Genomic DNA, 15,773 nt, shown 5'->3' on the forward strand with positions numbered 1-15,773 from the left:
GTCTACCATGTCACTTATTTTCCTTTATGCAACAGGACTTACAACATTTCCTGCCAGAAAAAAAGTTGTTTCTCTAGACAAATGTGTATAATTTCCCTTATTCCTCCTATCAAGGAAAATGTGACACCAAGTGTTTCCCAATATGGTTGCTGCCAGAGGTTGTAACTAAATGTATTGCCCAAGATGCATTTTCTCTTTAACCTAGCAGCTCAAGGTCTAATTCTATTACGTTCATCAAATTGATTCTTTTATTCCTAAATGTTTTACTTTGTGCAAGTTTTAATGCAGTAGCTATTTCAAATTTTTTCCAATTGTAATTATTTAGTCACTTGTATATCCAAGTTTTAACTTCCCCTTTGGTCTCTATTTTTCTATAGTAATTTACTCATGCTCTTTATTTTATGTTTATTCTCATATTACATGCAAGGCAATACCATAAATCACTTCAAACCCTTCTTGAAGTTGGCAGAAGCTAAGAGCTTCTCTCTTTGGGTATCCAGACCTCTCTAGTAAACTGAATGTGTCTACACTGCTTACATTGATGTTATGACTCCACCCAAGGCTGAATTTTACAGAACATGAAAGCCCGTTTGATCATTATTCCCTTGCTTGGGACTCAGGAATGTATGGTGATGTCTCTTTCCCAGCCATGCCTCAGTCAACATTGAAAGACCCTCATTATGTGTCAGTCGATTCCACTGTAATTCAGTATTTATCCCTCTTTCAGATTGAGTTTTCCTGAGCCCCAAACAACCTTTCAATAGTTTTCTCTTTGGGACACTCATTGCTTTATGTATTCAGTTAACAAGTAGCTACTGGCTGCCTGATATGTGACATATGATACAGTGAGCTAAGACACAGTGAAGCGCTGAACAGAGAACGTAAGCTAGCTTGTCTTGACGTGCAGTGCATTCTCAGCCCTGACATGGAAACATCCTTACATCAGAAATCCATTTAGAATCTCGAGACCAGTCAGTTCCACCATGGTTTTCACCTCCCTCTTTTATCGCAAGTGCTTCAAATGCGAACCCCTTCTAACATCTCACTCATTTCATCCCAACAGTACAACATGCAACCTTCCCTACTCTCCTAATTCTCCATGTTACTCTCACTGTGATATGCTTCCATGGGGCCCTCTGGGACCTCAAGTTCCCTTTTAAACTAAATATTCTGCACCTTAAACCTTATATATATCTCCTAGACATCACCACTGACATGGACATCTCAGTAAGAACTTCTCATTTTTTCACCCCCAGAAACTATATTCCTGGGGTGAGTAGGAAGGAAAGTTAGGAGTTTTTAAATTACACTGAAACTTTTAAAACCTTATTCTTTATTCGTATATAAAGACACCTGTGAAATTTTCCTTATGCAAATACGTTACTTTCCTTGTCCTACAAATCTCTTGGTTACTTTTCTACCTTATTCTGGGCAACTTTAAAATCCAGGATTATATCCTACACACTTACATCATAGCTATTGGACGTTACTGACTTCAAAGAACTTCATGGCAATCTTACCCTTGTCAAAATCCAAACTGTTCCTCCTCTGAAATGTTCAACCTTAGCATTGTATCCCTTGACCACAACTACCATACTTCCACTTCTCTCACTATATTTCTCCCAGTGTATGCCTCCCTTCAAGACCTCCAGTTTCTGGAACCTCCCATTTTCTCCTGCATCATCCCCATCTTTCTCCTTTCATCCTTCCTTTCCTATCCATTTCAGACCTAACAATTCATCAACACAACAATTAATTCAGTCAATCATACAATTACCGCTAAGACTTGTGCCACCTGGCCCCGCTGCACAAATGCTGGAATTAAACGACACCAAATCTCCAACTATTTACTTCCTTCACTTCCACTCTAGCTGCTGGAGAAAGTCACAGTCGTGTATATTTGTGCCATTAAAAAGTCACGACTGGGCTTCCCTGGTGGCGCCGTGGTTGAGAGTCCGCCTGCTGATGCAGGAGATGCAGATTCGTGCCCCGGTCCGGGAGGATCGACGCGCAGGCTCAGTGGCCATGGCTCACGGGCCCAGCCGCTCCGCGGCACGTGGGATCTTCCCAGACCGGGGCACGAACCCGTGTCCCCTGCATCGGCAGGCAGACTCTCAACCACTATGCCACCAGGGAAGCCCTACTGCCTCCTTCTTATAAGGACCCTTGTAATTACATTGGACCCACCCAGATAATCCAGGATAATCTTCCCATCTCAAGAACCTTAACATAGTCACAACTACAAAGTTCTTCTGCTTTGTAAGGTAACATATTCACAGGTTCTGAGGATTAGCACTTAGACATCCTTGGTTCTAATCACCAGCTGAACTTCTACTTTTGCAGTCTCTGACTTCTTTTTGTGTAGATATTCTAACATGTTCGCATTGCCCAAGATTTGGCTCAAAACCTTTGCTCTTAGTCTATAATCTTCCACTGAATAATGCTATCAATACCCATATTGTCAACTACAATTTAGACACAAATCAGTTTTCCCCAAACATCTCTATTCTATACCCTCTGCTGAGTTCCAAACCTAGTATACTTCTAGATGGATATATTATGGTTTTCACAAAGTACCTCAAATTTAACCTATTTAAAATCAAGTTCATCATCTTTTTCTAAACCAACTCCTTTCCCCTAAGAAGATGAGTGGCCTTTTCTTGTGAGTTCGTGTACATTGTGGTGTTTTCCCACAACAGTTTACTAAGGCTTGCTTAATGAAGTGTCAGACCGTATCCTTTACCTGGCAGCCATGTTTGTTCATCGCGTCCACTGCACTTCTCACAGCATCATTTACAGGTTCACATTGTTCCACCTGAGTCTTCATATTATGCTCAAAATATGGACCAAGCAGAAAGTAATTGTCTCCCCATTCATCTGCTGTTGTTTTGGCCTTTGTCTGAATCACAGTATAGATGCCACCAACTGTTAAAAAGAAAAGGTCCCGTTATCATTCAGGTTAGTAGTTCATTTTAAGTGATGAAGGGATGGACACGAGTCTTCATTTTTTTCTATGTTACTTAAGCCAACATTTTTTTATTGAAGTATAGTTGATATATAATATTGGGTTAGTACTCATATTTAAGTTAGCATTTGGGATCCATCAAGCGCAAGGGTTTATTTAACTTTCTAAAAGAAAATTTTTAAGGGACATAATCAAAGAGTTACTATTTTGTTCAATTTCATGCTGGGTGCTTGTCAGAAAGCAACAGGTTGGCAGCAGCAGAGAAGTACAAATATTTCAAGGAAACCTGAAGAGACAATTGGAATAAAGCAGTACTTGGCTTAAAACTCTACCCACATGGAAGTGTCAAAGGTGAGACAAACAGCTATTGTCATGACACATGCCCTCAGCAGCAGTAATCACATTTCACCCCTTCTCCAACAGTGGTCCCAGGGGATAAAATACGACCAAGTAACAGCCACTGCTCAAACTATAAGTCTCCCAGGATAAAGAGCCTCTTCCCTTCTAGGGACCAAGCAAGTACCTTTTGACAAGGAGAAGCTGATGGATTTTGAGGGGGGCGGATGCTTGGCCCAATCCTCATGTCAAACCCAATGAAACAAATACAAGTTTTCATATGGTATTTCATTTTGCCTCTCTGGCATTGCTGCTACCACTATTAAAACACAAAGCCAAAAAATATGTATACTCTTGGAAAATATGCAGACTGTTGTACCCAGCATGTTTACCTCTGGAAAACTGTCCTGGGGGAAAAATAAGAAGATGTGTGTATAAGGATATTTATTAAAGAATTATGGTGGTGAAAAATTGTAACCAACTTTAATTGAACTAGTTAACTCACATAACCTGTCTAAGGCTCAATTAGCTCACCTGTTCAAGGGGGCTAAAACAGTACATCACTTGGGGAGGAAGGGCAGGTTGGAGCAGCAGTATTAAAAATTAGGCCTCATTGAAAAGGTGATATTTGGAGTGAGTACTTAAAAGGGTAAGGAAATCAGGCAAGTGGATATCATGGGGAAGAAATTTTTAGGCAGAGAGAACAGTCAGAGGCAAGGCTCTATTTTGGGAGCAGAGAGTCCTAGGCATTCAAAAGGAGGGGTTCAGTAAACAGGGGGGAGGAATAGAGAGGACCGAGGGGAAAAAGGTCTTCAGTAAACTAGACAGGATATTTCCCGTGTGAGCTCAAAGCAATCACCTCGTATGAGAATATGAAAACAATGTGAATCAATTTCTTGAGCGATCTTTGTCCATGAACCACAGGCAAAGGAACGACTCAAGAAATCCTGTATAAAATTCCCAAGCCAATACAGATTCTGACACCAATCATCAACCCCACTTCCAAGGACAATTTTGTTACTTGTATATTAAGAAGAAAAAGTCTTATTTTTCATCATGGTTTTTCATAAGGTATTTCAATTCTTCAGGATGTAGGGTTTGATAGCTACTGCATCTCTTAAATTTCCTATTTCAATAAAGTAGACCTTTAATAATAAATCTTACTCATAGTCATAACTGAGAGCCAAAAGGTAGAATTGCCATTTGCCTATTTTTTTAAAAGTCTGAATCACTCAAAATACACATTTTGGTAAATTGCCTTTTGACAGGTGAGACACAAAAGGCAAATGTTAATAGTATTACATGATACAACCGGGTTCATTAATTTATAAGAGAAAAGAGCTAATGTAACTCCCAACATGTAAATATTACATGTAATTTTCATATAAGCCTACATAAATGTATTGTCCTTAGAAACTTGATCTTTAAGAAAAAACTTTTTGACCATACCTAAAAGAAACTTAAACTGTCACTTGAGCAGAATCTGATAATAAGGACACTATCAATCTCAGCTCAGGTGGCTGATGAGGACAGCGTGGGACCAGAAAGAGGCTCTGCAAACCTGCAAGCAGAGCCTTTCAGACTGCACCAGAACAGACAGGATTCACTTAACCATTCAACCACGAATCTGAGTCTACATAAATTGATGCCAACCTCAAGGATGCCTAAATATTTCCCCAAATTCCAGAAAAATTTAGGAACCGTCAAAACCACTTGTTGAGGAAAAAAAAAAATAGAGAAATAGTTTGCAAGAGCAACTAAAAAGAAGAACTTTTCTCTAACGTCTTGGAGTCACATCTTAGCAACATATTTAAAGGTATATATATTTATATAAGCTTTATTCAAGCCCACTGTCAATAAAAATTGAAAATCTCCAAATAATTCCTCCTCTTTGTAGACTATTTTCCTTCATGTTTATATTATCCAGGGGACTATGTTATCGGGTTCTGATGGCATACACTTATTAAATGTCTTATTCACATTTCAGGTCTTGAAAACTCTCTTTTATTTGCAACTGTGTACCTTGCCCAGAGACCTTTGAACATCCTTGTTTGTTAGATTATGTGTTGCAAATTAAAATACACTCGGGTTAATGCAAACATATTTTTATTTACTAAAGGATGTAAGGGAGAAGAGAAAATTTTTATTTCAAAAAAAATACATGGTTAGAGTTGAGAATTGAAATGCAAAGATAGACACAATTAATCTGCTGCTTCTTTTTCCCATTTGAGGACTTCAACCTTGAGATAAATAGTCCCCAAATAGCCTTAGAGTGTTTACAAATACTATGACTATGTTCTTTCAGTCTATCAGGAATAAAAACATAAAATTTTTAAAAATTTCATCCCATATTGGTTGAGGCTTGCTTGTAAATTAATCTTCCCTCCCCCCAGGCTTCGCCCCGTACAGTCTTTCTGTGGGGAGGTCCTCTTACTGCTATTTCCCAGGTTCAAGCTCCATTTCAGGCCCTCCCTGTCCTTCCCAGATTTATATGCCAACGACTTTCCTTAATTTTCACTCTATTTAACACCTTATACCCGAAACTCCTCTCTCGGCATGCTCATTAAAGATGAATATGATAGGGCTTCCCTGGTGGCGCAGTGGTTGAGAGTCCGCCTGCCGATGCAGGGAACATGGGTTCATGCCCCAGTTCAGGAGGATTCCGCATGCCCCGGAGCGGCTGGGCCCGTGAGCCATGGCCGCTGGGTCTGCGCGTCCGGAGTCTGTGCTCCGTAACGAGAGAGGCCACAGCAGTGAGAGGCCCGCATACCGCAAAAAAAAAAAAAAAGATGAACATGATAGCTGAGAAATAGGGTCATTCCTATTTTCAAATCTGGAGTACAAACCAAAGGTTAACCAACACATATTTTTAATGAATTATTGTTTTACCACAGTGTAGGTCATTGAATTTGGACTTACCCTTCACTTTCAAACATGTACTTTGTCTTTTATTGATCTATACTTTCCTGAAACAACATGGAAGCTGTCTGTAGTGTGAGGGCAAAGTATCAAGCCTTTCATCAGAAAGAAAAAATGAGCTATCGTAGCACATATGTCAATGAAGTAGCTACAACCTCAAGTTTTTATCTAGAAACACTGCTGATATTGTTAAAAGCAGAATTCCAAGGCAGTATGGAAGGTGGGCACCAGCCATAAAAAGGAGAAATATGTTATAATATATAAATGTAAGTATATATATATAGACTCTTCACTATATTTAAATGGTTGAAAGTCAGAGAATTTAGAAGTCTATGATTTCGGTGTGCATAGCTACTAATCTGACCCTCCTGTCCCAAGACACAGTTACAGAAGCAGGCATAGTCATTACACAGACATCATTCTCTGAGGCAGCAGGTCTTGGTAGGAAAGAGATTAAATGCTACTGGTGACGATGGCCACCAAATATTCGTGTGCCTAGCAGTCAGCTGGGTCTGTGGTTCAAATCAAAGCAGCCGCAGTCCTGGGCAGTGGGAGATGATACACTAAGAGCATGCCCACAAGCACGCCCCACCCTGATTACATCCACAGCGGCAGCTCTGAATATTTTATACAGGAAGGGCTTAGTCATGGCAATCTGGATGAAAGGGAAGTGGAGAGACCAGTACTCATCTTGAACGTATGTGTGTGATAAGCGTGGTTCTTACAGAGACTGTGTGTTTCACGTGGTGTGGTTCAGGATGCTTTTGACATGACATGGCCACTGCATATCCACACCAGGCAAAGAAACCCCAACCTCTAATTACAGCGTTGCCCATGATTGTAGTAACTTTGATCCATGTATTTTTTTCTCTTTCTTCTTCTGCATTTAAAAATAGAAACATGCAATTGCTCAAAGTGAGAGCTAGTGTGAAAATGAATGTCCCCATTATAAGAGATAACAATAAGGTAACAGAGTGTTAATAGATGCTAAGCACAGTTCTAAGTGATTTACAGTTGGTGTTTCTTTTAGTTTTCACAACACTATTAAGGAAGATGCTATTATTATCTTTATTTTTAGATGGGGAAACTGAGACACAGAGAGGCTATGAGATGGATCCAATATTACAAAGGTAATGATGGAGTTGGGATTATAATCCAGGCGTCTGACTCCAGAGCCCACAAGTTTTAGATAGCAGTATTGTAAGTATAATTGTCCCTTGGTACCCACAGCAGGTTGGTTTTGGGGACACCACTCCCCAACCACCACTGTGGATACCAAAATCCAAGGATGCTCAAGTCCCTTATATAAAATAGCATAGTATTTGCATATAACCTATGCCTATCCTCCTATATACTTTAAATCACCTCTAGGTTACTTATAACACCTAACACAATGTAAAGGGGGTGTAACTAGTTTGCTGGTACGTGGTAAATTCAAGGTTTGCTTTTTGGAGCTTTCTGGAATTTTATTTCGACTATTTTTGATCCAGAGTTGGTTGAATCCGCAGATGTGGAACCGTGGATACGGACGGCTGACTGTAACTCTATTGAACAACATACTGATGAATCTTTGAAAATGGTGGTGGGAGGGGCAGAGGGAGAAAGTGAGCAGTATCACACATCTTTAAGTCTTGGGGAAGGTGGAATCCTTTCTACTCTGCTCTCGAGAAAGGCCATTTGGAAAACAGCACTTAGGGGAAATAGCTTTTTTATTTTGGCTCTAAACATTCTGAGTTAAGAAAAAGGAACCCAAGGTTAAGGGAATTTTAGAGCGGTGGTTCTCACATCAATCACAGGGACCTTTGGAAATCTGATGAAATCATTCAGTCCTTTTCTCTGACAAAACACGTACACATATGAGCACACAATATTCACATACAATTTTGGAAGGTTTGCAAACTCCTGGAAGTTCACGTTCATCAAGGTCTCCACCTTTAGAACTCCTGCCTCAGATTGCAGTAGTGGACTTGATCATAATGTTTCTACAACATCTTTCTGACTGTAGTTTTCTGAATTATTCCATGTGCCTTTTGTACCATGTAACCCAGAACTATGGTGTCCAGTTTGAGGAGGGAGCAGGGAGAAATATTATGTCAGGCAATAAGCTGGTGTGGACAAAGAATGTCACCTGCCATTTCAGTAAACAAAGGATGTTTTGTGCATGAAGTCATCAGCCACCGCACCTGCCCCATGGTACACCCTGAGGGGAATTCAGGATAGAGAAAAACAGGATACTGGCCCTAGATAGTTAAGAAGCATATCAAAGGAATATTTCAATCATTGAAATCAATGATTTCAATGATTTCTGCAAGCCCAGTCTCTTGCATCTTTCCAAACATAGAAAATACTTAAAGTCATTAACTTGAGATGTCTGTCTTTGTAATTAACAGTAACGTTTTGATGTCTGACTACATGTTCATGTTTTTTTTTTTTTCCAGCAAAAATTGCTATATATCCTGGCCCTTGCCTTACCTCTTTGGAACACTCCCTCAGAGTGAACTGAGAGGCTATAGTCCTCAGAAAGTCTGCTGAATAAAACACAGTTCTCAACTTTTAGGTTGTGCAATCTTTTTTTCAGTTGACACTGGCTTGGTGCTAAAACAAATTGTTTTTAGGCAACTTTTAGAGGAAAGCATCCATTTAGTGACTAAATTTCAGAAGTGTTCACATTTATTAGATTAGCATACGTTATTTTATTTTATTTCTTTTTAAATTATTTATTTATTTATTTATTTATTTTATTATTATTATTATTATTATTTTGCGGTACGCGGGCCTCTCACTGCTGTGGCCTCTCCCATTGCGGAGCACAGGCTCCGGACGCGCAGGCTCAGCGGTCATGGCTCACGGGCCCAGCCGCTCCGCGGCATGTGGGATCTTCCCGGACCGGGACACGAACCCGTGTCGCCTGCATTGGCAGGCGGACTCTCAACCACTGCGCCACCAGGGAAGCCCAGCATACGTTATTTTTGACAACATTCATTAAACTCTTTTTAATGACCCTAAATATCCTCCACATGGTCATTGGTCCACAATCTACAATGATTTGGGCAAGTTTGTATAGAAGAAATGATTGTAGCAAAGAAGTTGAAAGTAAAGCTTATCTCCAATATTGGGGCAAAACTCTCCATCCTAGACACAGTTACTTTCCTGCTAGCCTGTCCCGCAACGAGTAATAGTGCTTTTTGTGGTGTATATATACAATGGAATGCTACTCAACCATGAAAAAAGAATGAAATTTTGCCATTGGCAGCAACATGGATGGACTTGGAAGGCATTATGTTAAGTGAAATTCGTCAGAGAGAGAAAGACAAATCCTGTATGATATCGCTTATGTGTGGAATCTAAAAGATACAACAAACTAGTGAATAAAACCAAAAGGAAGCAGACACAAAGACATAGAGAACAAATGAGTGGTTACCAGTGGGGAGATGGAAGGGGGGAGGAGCAATGTAGGGGTGGGGGGGAAAGTTATTATGGGATTATATGAAATCATGTGTGTGAAAGTTGCAAACTGTAAAGCACTATAGAATTTAAATAACTTTTCATTCAGTTAAAAATAATTTTTAAAAAACCACATCTGACTCCTTAACACTTTCCATTATCTAGAACTTCAATGGCTTCCCATCCTTCGTGGATTGGAAATGTAACTCCTTAAGGCTCTTAACTCACCATACACTCCACAGTCCAGCCCTTGCTGGTGTCTCTTGTCTCCTCTCATGCTCCACTCCTTTTCCGCCTCTGAGCTTCCCTCAGATCATTGAACAGAGTATACTTCCTCACCTCTGCACCTTGGCATGTACAGTTCCCACGCACAGAACTCTGTCCCCTCTTTATCACCGCCTCATCTCTACCCAACAGCTATTCATCCTTCAGGTGTCAGCTCAAATGTCTTTTCATCAAAGGTTCTTCCCAAGCCTCCAACTAGGTAAAAACCTCCCCCATCCCCAATAAATTACAGGCAGACCTCAGAGGTAATTGTAGGCTGTGCTCCAGACCAGCTCAATAGAGCGAGTATTGCAATAAAGAGAATCATGAATTTTTTGGTTTCCCTGTGCCTATAAAAGGTATGTTTACACTATACCACAATCTGTTAAGCGTGCAATAGCATTTGTCTAAAAAAAATAATGTACATACCTTAATTTAAAAATACCTTATTACTAAAAAAGACTGCCCATCATCTGAGCCTTCAGCGAGTTGTAATCTTTTTGCAGTAGTAACATCAAAGATCACTGATCACCATAACAAATACATTAATAATGAAAAAGTTTGATATATTGTGAGGATTACTAGACTGTGACACAGAGACACAAAATTTGATGCAGGGGTGCCACAAACCTTCAATTTGTAAGAAAGAATGCAACATTGGCTAAGTACAAGAAAGCGAAACAGTAAAATGCAACATTGGCTAAGTACAATAAAGTGAAACAGTAAAATGAGGTCTGCCTTTATAGTCCTAGAGCACCTTGTTCTCTTTCTTACACTCATTACATTTGACTACAATTGCATGTTCAATGTCCATCTTCCTACGAGTTTGTAAATTCTGGAAGATTGGGAATCAATTCTGTATTGTTAAATTCTAAGCCCCTTGTTTTCCAGTGTCTCATACCCAATAGACACTTGATGAATCTTTACTGAATAAAAGCAATAAATTTCAAGGTTAATGTGAACAAGTAGAAAAGGTTATTTTGACGTCTGAGAATTAACACCCAATAATTTAACTATGACTCTCCTGTTTGTTATATTTTACACATTTCCATTGTTCATGGGCAAAATTCTGGCAGTAAGGAATTTTTTTCCCCTAAGAAATCTTTTGTCTTCTTGGCTATGAATACATTTTGTTGTTTCCACAAAACATTGTAAGATGGCTGGAGCATACTACATTCATTTTATCATGAAGAAACTGATATTCAGACAGTTTAAGGGATTTTTTTCTAAGTCTTAGAAAACCCTGACCTTTTTGACTAAAGTCCTGTGTCCTTTCACCTACAGGGCACTTCCTTAGAAACTGGACATTTTAATTTTTAATGCTTGTGTGGTAATAAAAAAGAGAAGTGGACCCAGAGGAGACCTAAATGCTAGTCCCAACCCTGCCATTTGCTTGATCATTTAATACCTTGTAGGCATCCTTTTCATCTATGAAGTGGGGGAGTTGGAGTCATGATCTCAGAGATGCCTCCTATCACTGCTATGAACTGCAGGGAAGTAGAAGTTCAAAGTAAATTTTTTCAAAGCAACTGTAGTGTCAATGTCTTGTCAGGGATGGACACAATAATTGTCCATTTATATAAAAATTTCTTAAAAATATGACCATGGGGGCTTCCCTGGTGGCGCAGTGGTTGAGAGTCCGCCTGCCGATGCAGGGGACACGGGTTCGTGCCCCGGTCTGGGAAGATCCCACATGCCGTGGAGCGGCTGGGCCCGTGAGCCATGGCCGCTGAGCCTGCGCATCCGGAGCCTGTGCTCCGCAACGGTAGAGGTCACAACAGTGAGAGGCACGCATACCGAAAAAAAAAAAAATGACCATGATAAATATTAAAGGTATGTTGGAAATGATATCAATTTGGGTAAATCACTCTGTGGGTCCCATCTTGACAAGAAAATTCCCTTCCTCTTGCATGGGAAATTAAAGAAAATAAGTATCGAAGGCAACTTGGAGGTTGGAAAATAAATGTATTCATTCCTTCATGCAAAAGAAAAAAACCCATTGAGCATTTTCTATGCGCCAGGCACTGTTCTAGGCCCTGAGAGCTGTATGCATGTAGTCAGGATACAAGATCTGTGGGATAAACAGTTTCACCTGTGTGTGCCCAGCACTGGAAGACAATGCCCCAGCAATGTTTGCTAGAAGGAAGGAGAGGGGCTCTGCTCAGGAGAACCCACACAGAGGTCTTCTGAACTGATTCTTGGTGCAAAAGAGTACCCGCCAGTTTTTTCCACCAATAAGCTATATCCTTGAGTTCCTGCTTACTCTGAAGAAAACAACCTCTATTTCAAGTCACAGTCTGGGATTTATATGTAGTAGAGATGGCTCTGTTCCCAGGAGCTTTGGGCATATTTAAAAACCTTGGACTGGAAAAAGAACAGTAGGAACAGCTATTGGTATGATACTTCACGCTTCCATATTAAGGTTTCTGTCCCCTTCTTCCTCAGTAAACTACAAAGAGGAAGACTGTGATTTGTTCTCTGACATTCATTCCGTGCATTTCTAAATAAGAAGAATTCATTTTTAATTTTTAGTTTATGATTTTATAAATTTTATGAATGCATACACATGAGAGCTTTGAGCATAAGGTAAAAATCAGATTCTAAATACAATTTCTCTGATTTTGAGGTTTTGCTGGCTCTGATTAGCTAAAAGGAAGAAGTAATGTATCACATTCATGTTTATTTCAGATCCTTTAGACTACTGCAATAAACATGTCATAAAAAAATAAATAAATTTCAAAAAAATGAACATGTAATAGATCACATCACATGTTATCATTTCAGATCCTTTAAATTCCACAAGTTATCACTGCCTTACCCATCAATCTTTTGGCCTGGTTTTTCATGACCTTGAAGAACTCAACCTTCAGAACGGGTCCTTTTTCTTTACCAATATTCCTTCAGTATTAGTGGTAATAGTCTTGAGACTTTTAAATTAGACAATATCAATCCATGAGGAATTGTTTTTTAATAATTTTACAGATACCTTTATCATAAAAATCATTTAGGTCACAGTTCTCTGCCTTGCCATCTCCAATCCAGTGTAAGTGATACTATACCTTATTAGGAAATTGTTTTAGATTTGGCAATTTGATTTCCTTTCTTATTTTATAATTTCTATGTTTATATAGTATTGAAGAAAAAATTACATGCATTCTTAATAGGAGCTCAATATTATGCCTTCTGAACTGGTTCTAAGTTAAAACTTTAATTCCAAGCTAATCTTGAATTATTAGAAATATTGTTAAATATTTCATATAATCACTAACGGAGTGTGGGGTTAAAGTTTCTAATTGGTCCTGATCAGGCACATTTCTTCCTCAAATAAAGTACAAAAGTGTGCTTTTCTTTGCTGAGAAAAATCATAAGACCAGAAAGGTAAATATTAACTCTATATTCCTGTCTTGTCATAACACGGATTTCAAATTTTAATTTAAATACACATTCTCTGGCCATGACTAACATTTTCAATTTTCTCTTCCTTCCACACATACGCCAGTTTAAGGTTTCATTGCCTTTCATTTCAACCTTGTCGAAATAGACAAGGTTACACGTGATCTAAACATACTCGGTTTGAATACTTTCCTCACTCACTGGCAATTCATCCTTACTAGAGAGCATTCTGTGAAATCCTAATCTACATTCTTCAGCAATCTGTCAAACAACCACCTCAAGGGCAGTACAAACCTTTATTGGTCACTTCCCAAGCGACTTCAAAGAGCAGTAGATCCTCCACAGGGAGTCCGGCTTCCCACCGGGGAAGCCCACCCAGGGACGTCACAGATAGGGACCGGCCTCGGAGCATTCTTCCTTCAGTTCTCTGGCACTTTTGAATCCCTCTTTCAATGAACTGTAATCCTAGGAGCGGTGCACGTTAGGGACTCGGAGGTTCAGAGCTGGTAGATCACAGGCTTTGGTAGCTTCTCAGAGGAATAAACCAGCAGAAAGAAATCTCATGGCCTTCCCAGAGAATTTCCAATGGAAGGCAGAATTCTCGGCTCCTTTTGCAGTCTTTCTGGGACGGTCCAGTGAGGACACTATCTCCGATCAATATCTACCCAAACAACCCAGAACAATCACAGGTAAAACTCTCCAGTCTGGGGCTCAGGTAAGCACCCCCTGGGGTAACGGAATCTTCACAGGCCGGTCATGACGCGAGCCCGGACATTTAGCCCTTGTCCTCTTGACCAAACTCCTAGACTCACACAGTCAACAGTACTTATTTCGTCACTTCCAAAGTGATCCAGGAATGGCAGTTCCCCTTATAAATTTTGCAGACCATTGTACGTTACACGTAGAATTGACTGGGATGTATTTCTAAGCTCTAAATCTCTTTAGATTTCCTAAGTATTATTTTTTCTCTTAATTCCCATTTCTAGATCACTAAGAAAAATTATTTCTACTTATTTTATTCTACATTGACAAATCTAATTTTGATGAGAGGCATCGATCTTGGTTCCCCTTTCCTTAATTACTTTTCTTAAAAATTTCCCTATGAAAATGCCAGGATGTCTTTGAGTATAACATACAAAGAATGTAATTTTGACTGACCCATTATCATCAGACCATCATTTTAATGAGGTTGTAGAAATTAATTTTAGTCATATTTGTATAATTACCTCAAATATTATCAAATTGATAAAAAATAATTCAATGGATGTAAAAGTGTTCAAATATGGGAAGAAAATTGCAAAAGACATTAAGTTCTGAAATATGATCAGGATCTGCCTGTCAATAAATGCTATAAATATATATTTTTTCCCATGTGTTTGTATGTATATAAGCGTGTATGTGCTAATTTATTTACACACACAGCTACACTCTATATTGCTCCTAAAGGGAGTAAAGACATTCACAAAATGAATGTTTTGAAACCTCTTACTTTACAGTTTTAGCCTACGATCGATACGTTTACATTATTATTCCGTATAGCAGCAGAATTGAAATTCACGCAAAATATCCTTCACGTTAGAATATGAGCAGAATTCTCATAGAATAGTTTGTTACTTGTTAGTACTTTTACTATTTTAATTTTTTACTATTTATTGTAACTAATCTTATTTGTTACTTCTTAGTACTAAAACTTAATGAAAGATTCTAACATTTTAGATTTAGAAAGGTTAGAATCTTTAATAAGGTCTTTAGCCATTTTCTGTACAGGGGGCCTTACCTACTTAAGCATATTTTAATGACTCAAGATAGAGAAAACCAGATTTCATTATCTGATATTAATAAATCAATGTGAATCAAGTAGATTAAAAATCTCTTCCATGATTCAGTGACGTATTTGATTCGTATCTTTGTAAATTTAAGTATATAGTTTATTATCCATTCATTCAAGTGGTGGGAAAAAAGTGAAATGGCTAATCAAAAAATTCAAGTACTAGAATAATAAAAATAGGAGCCCAAATGATCGAAAATGACTTTCTGCTTCACAAAATGACTTGCTTGTGTTGACATAAGCCCTGTGAGTCCTGCAAATAAAAGTTCCAATAAAACCAAACAGAAGGACATGTTGACAGGAAGTGAGAACAGGGCGACAGGGTTGTGATAGAGCTTGAAGTCTGCAGTGTCTAGTCTCAGCAACCCTGAGAGTGGTTCCTCCAGGACTGAACAAGCCCCAGGATAGCTGGTCCACATTATCCAGATTACACTGTGAGACTTTATTCATTCACAGTATGTGCCAGGTATCACGTGCTTGGTTGTAAGGTCATCACTTGTGAGGGCAAGTCCAATCTGCCACTTATCAGCTACGTAACCTCAAGCCAATTGCTTAACTAAGTTTTGATATTCTTACTAAAGTGAGGATGAGATCATTTGTGTAAGGGACTTAGTACAGTGCCTG

The 15,773-nt window shown here is 39.0% G+C and overlaps 1 protein-coding gene across 2 annotated transcripts in view; it reads right to left on the reverse strand.

Moving 5' to 3' along the window:
- Positions 1–14,102, reverse strand: part of GYS2 (glycogen synthase 2) — a 62,827-nt gene extending 48,725 nt beyond the window's left edge. For both annotated transcript variants that reach the window (XM_082849643.1, XM_082849642.1), the window contains exons 1-2: positions 13,616–14,102; positions 2,744–2,925 (exon numbers count right to left, since the gene is read on the reverse strand). In XM_082849643.1, the coding sequence (XP_082705769.1) occupies positions 2,744–2,925; positions 13,616–13,733 (300 nt within the window). In that variant the 5' untranslated portion in view covers positions 13,734–14,102. The remainder of the gene's footprint in view (positions 1–2,743; positions 2,926–13,615) is intronic.
- Positions 14,103–15,773: the final 1,671 nt, after the last annotated feature.

Source organism: Leucopleurus acutus, assembly GCF_964270905.1.
Source record: "Leucopleurus acutus genome assembly, chromosome: 11".
Lineage (NCBI taxonomy): Eukaryota > Metazoa > Chordata > Mammalia > Artiodactyla > Delphinidae > Leucopleurus > Leucopleurus acutus.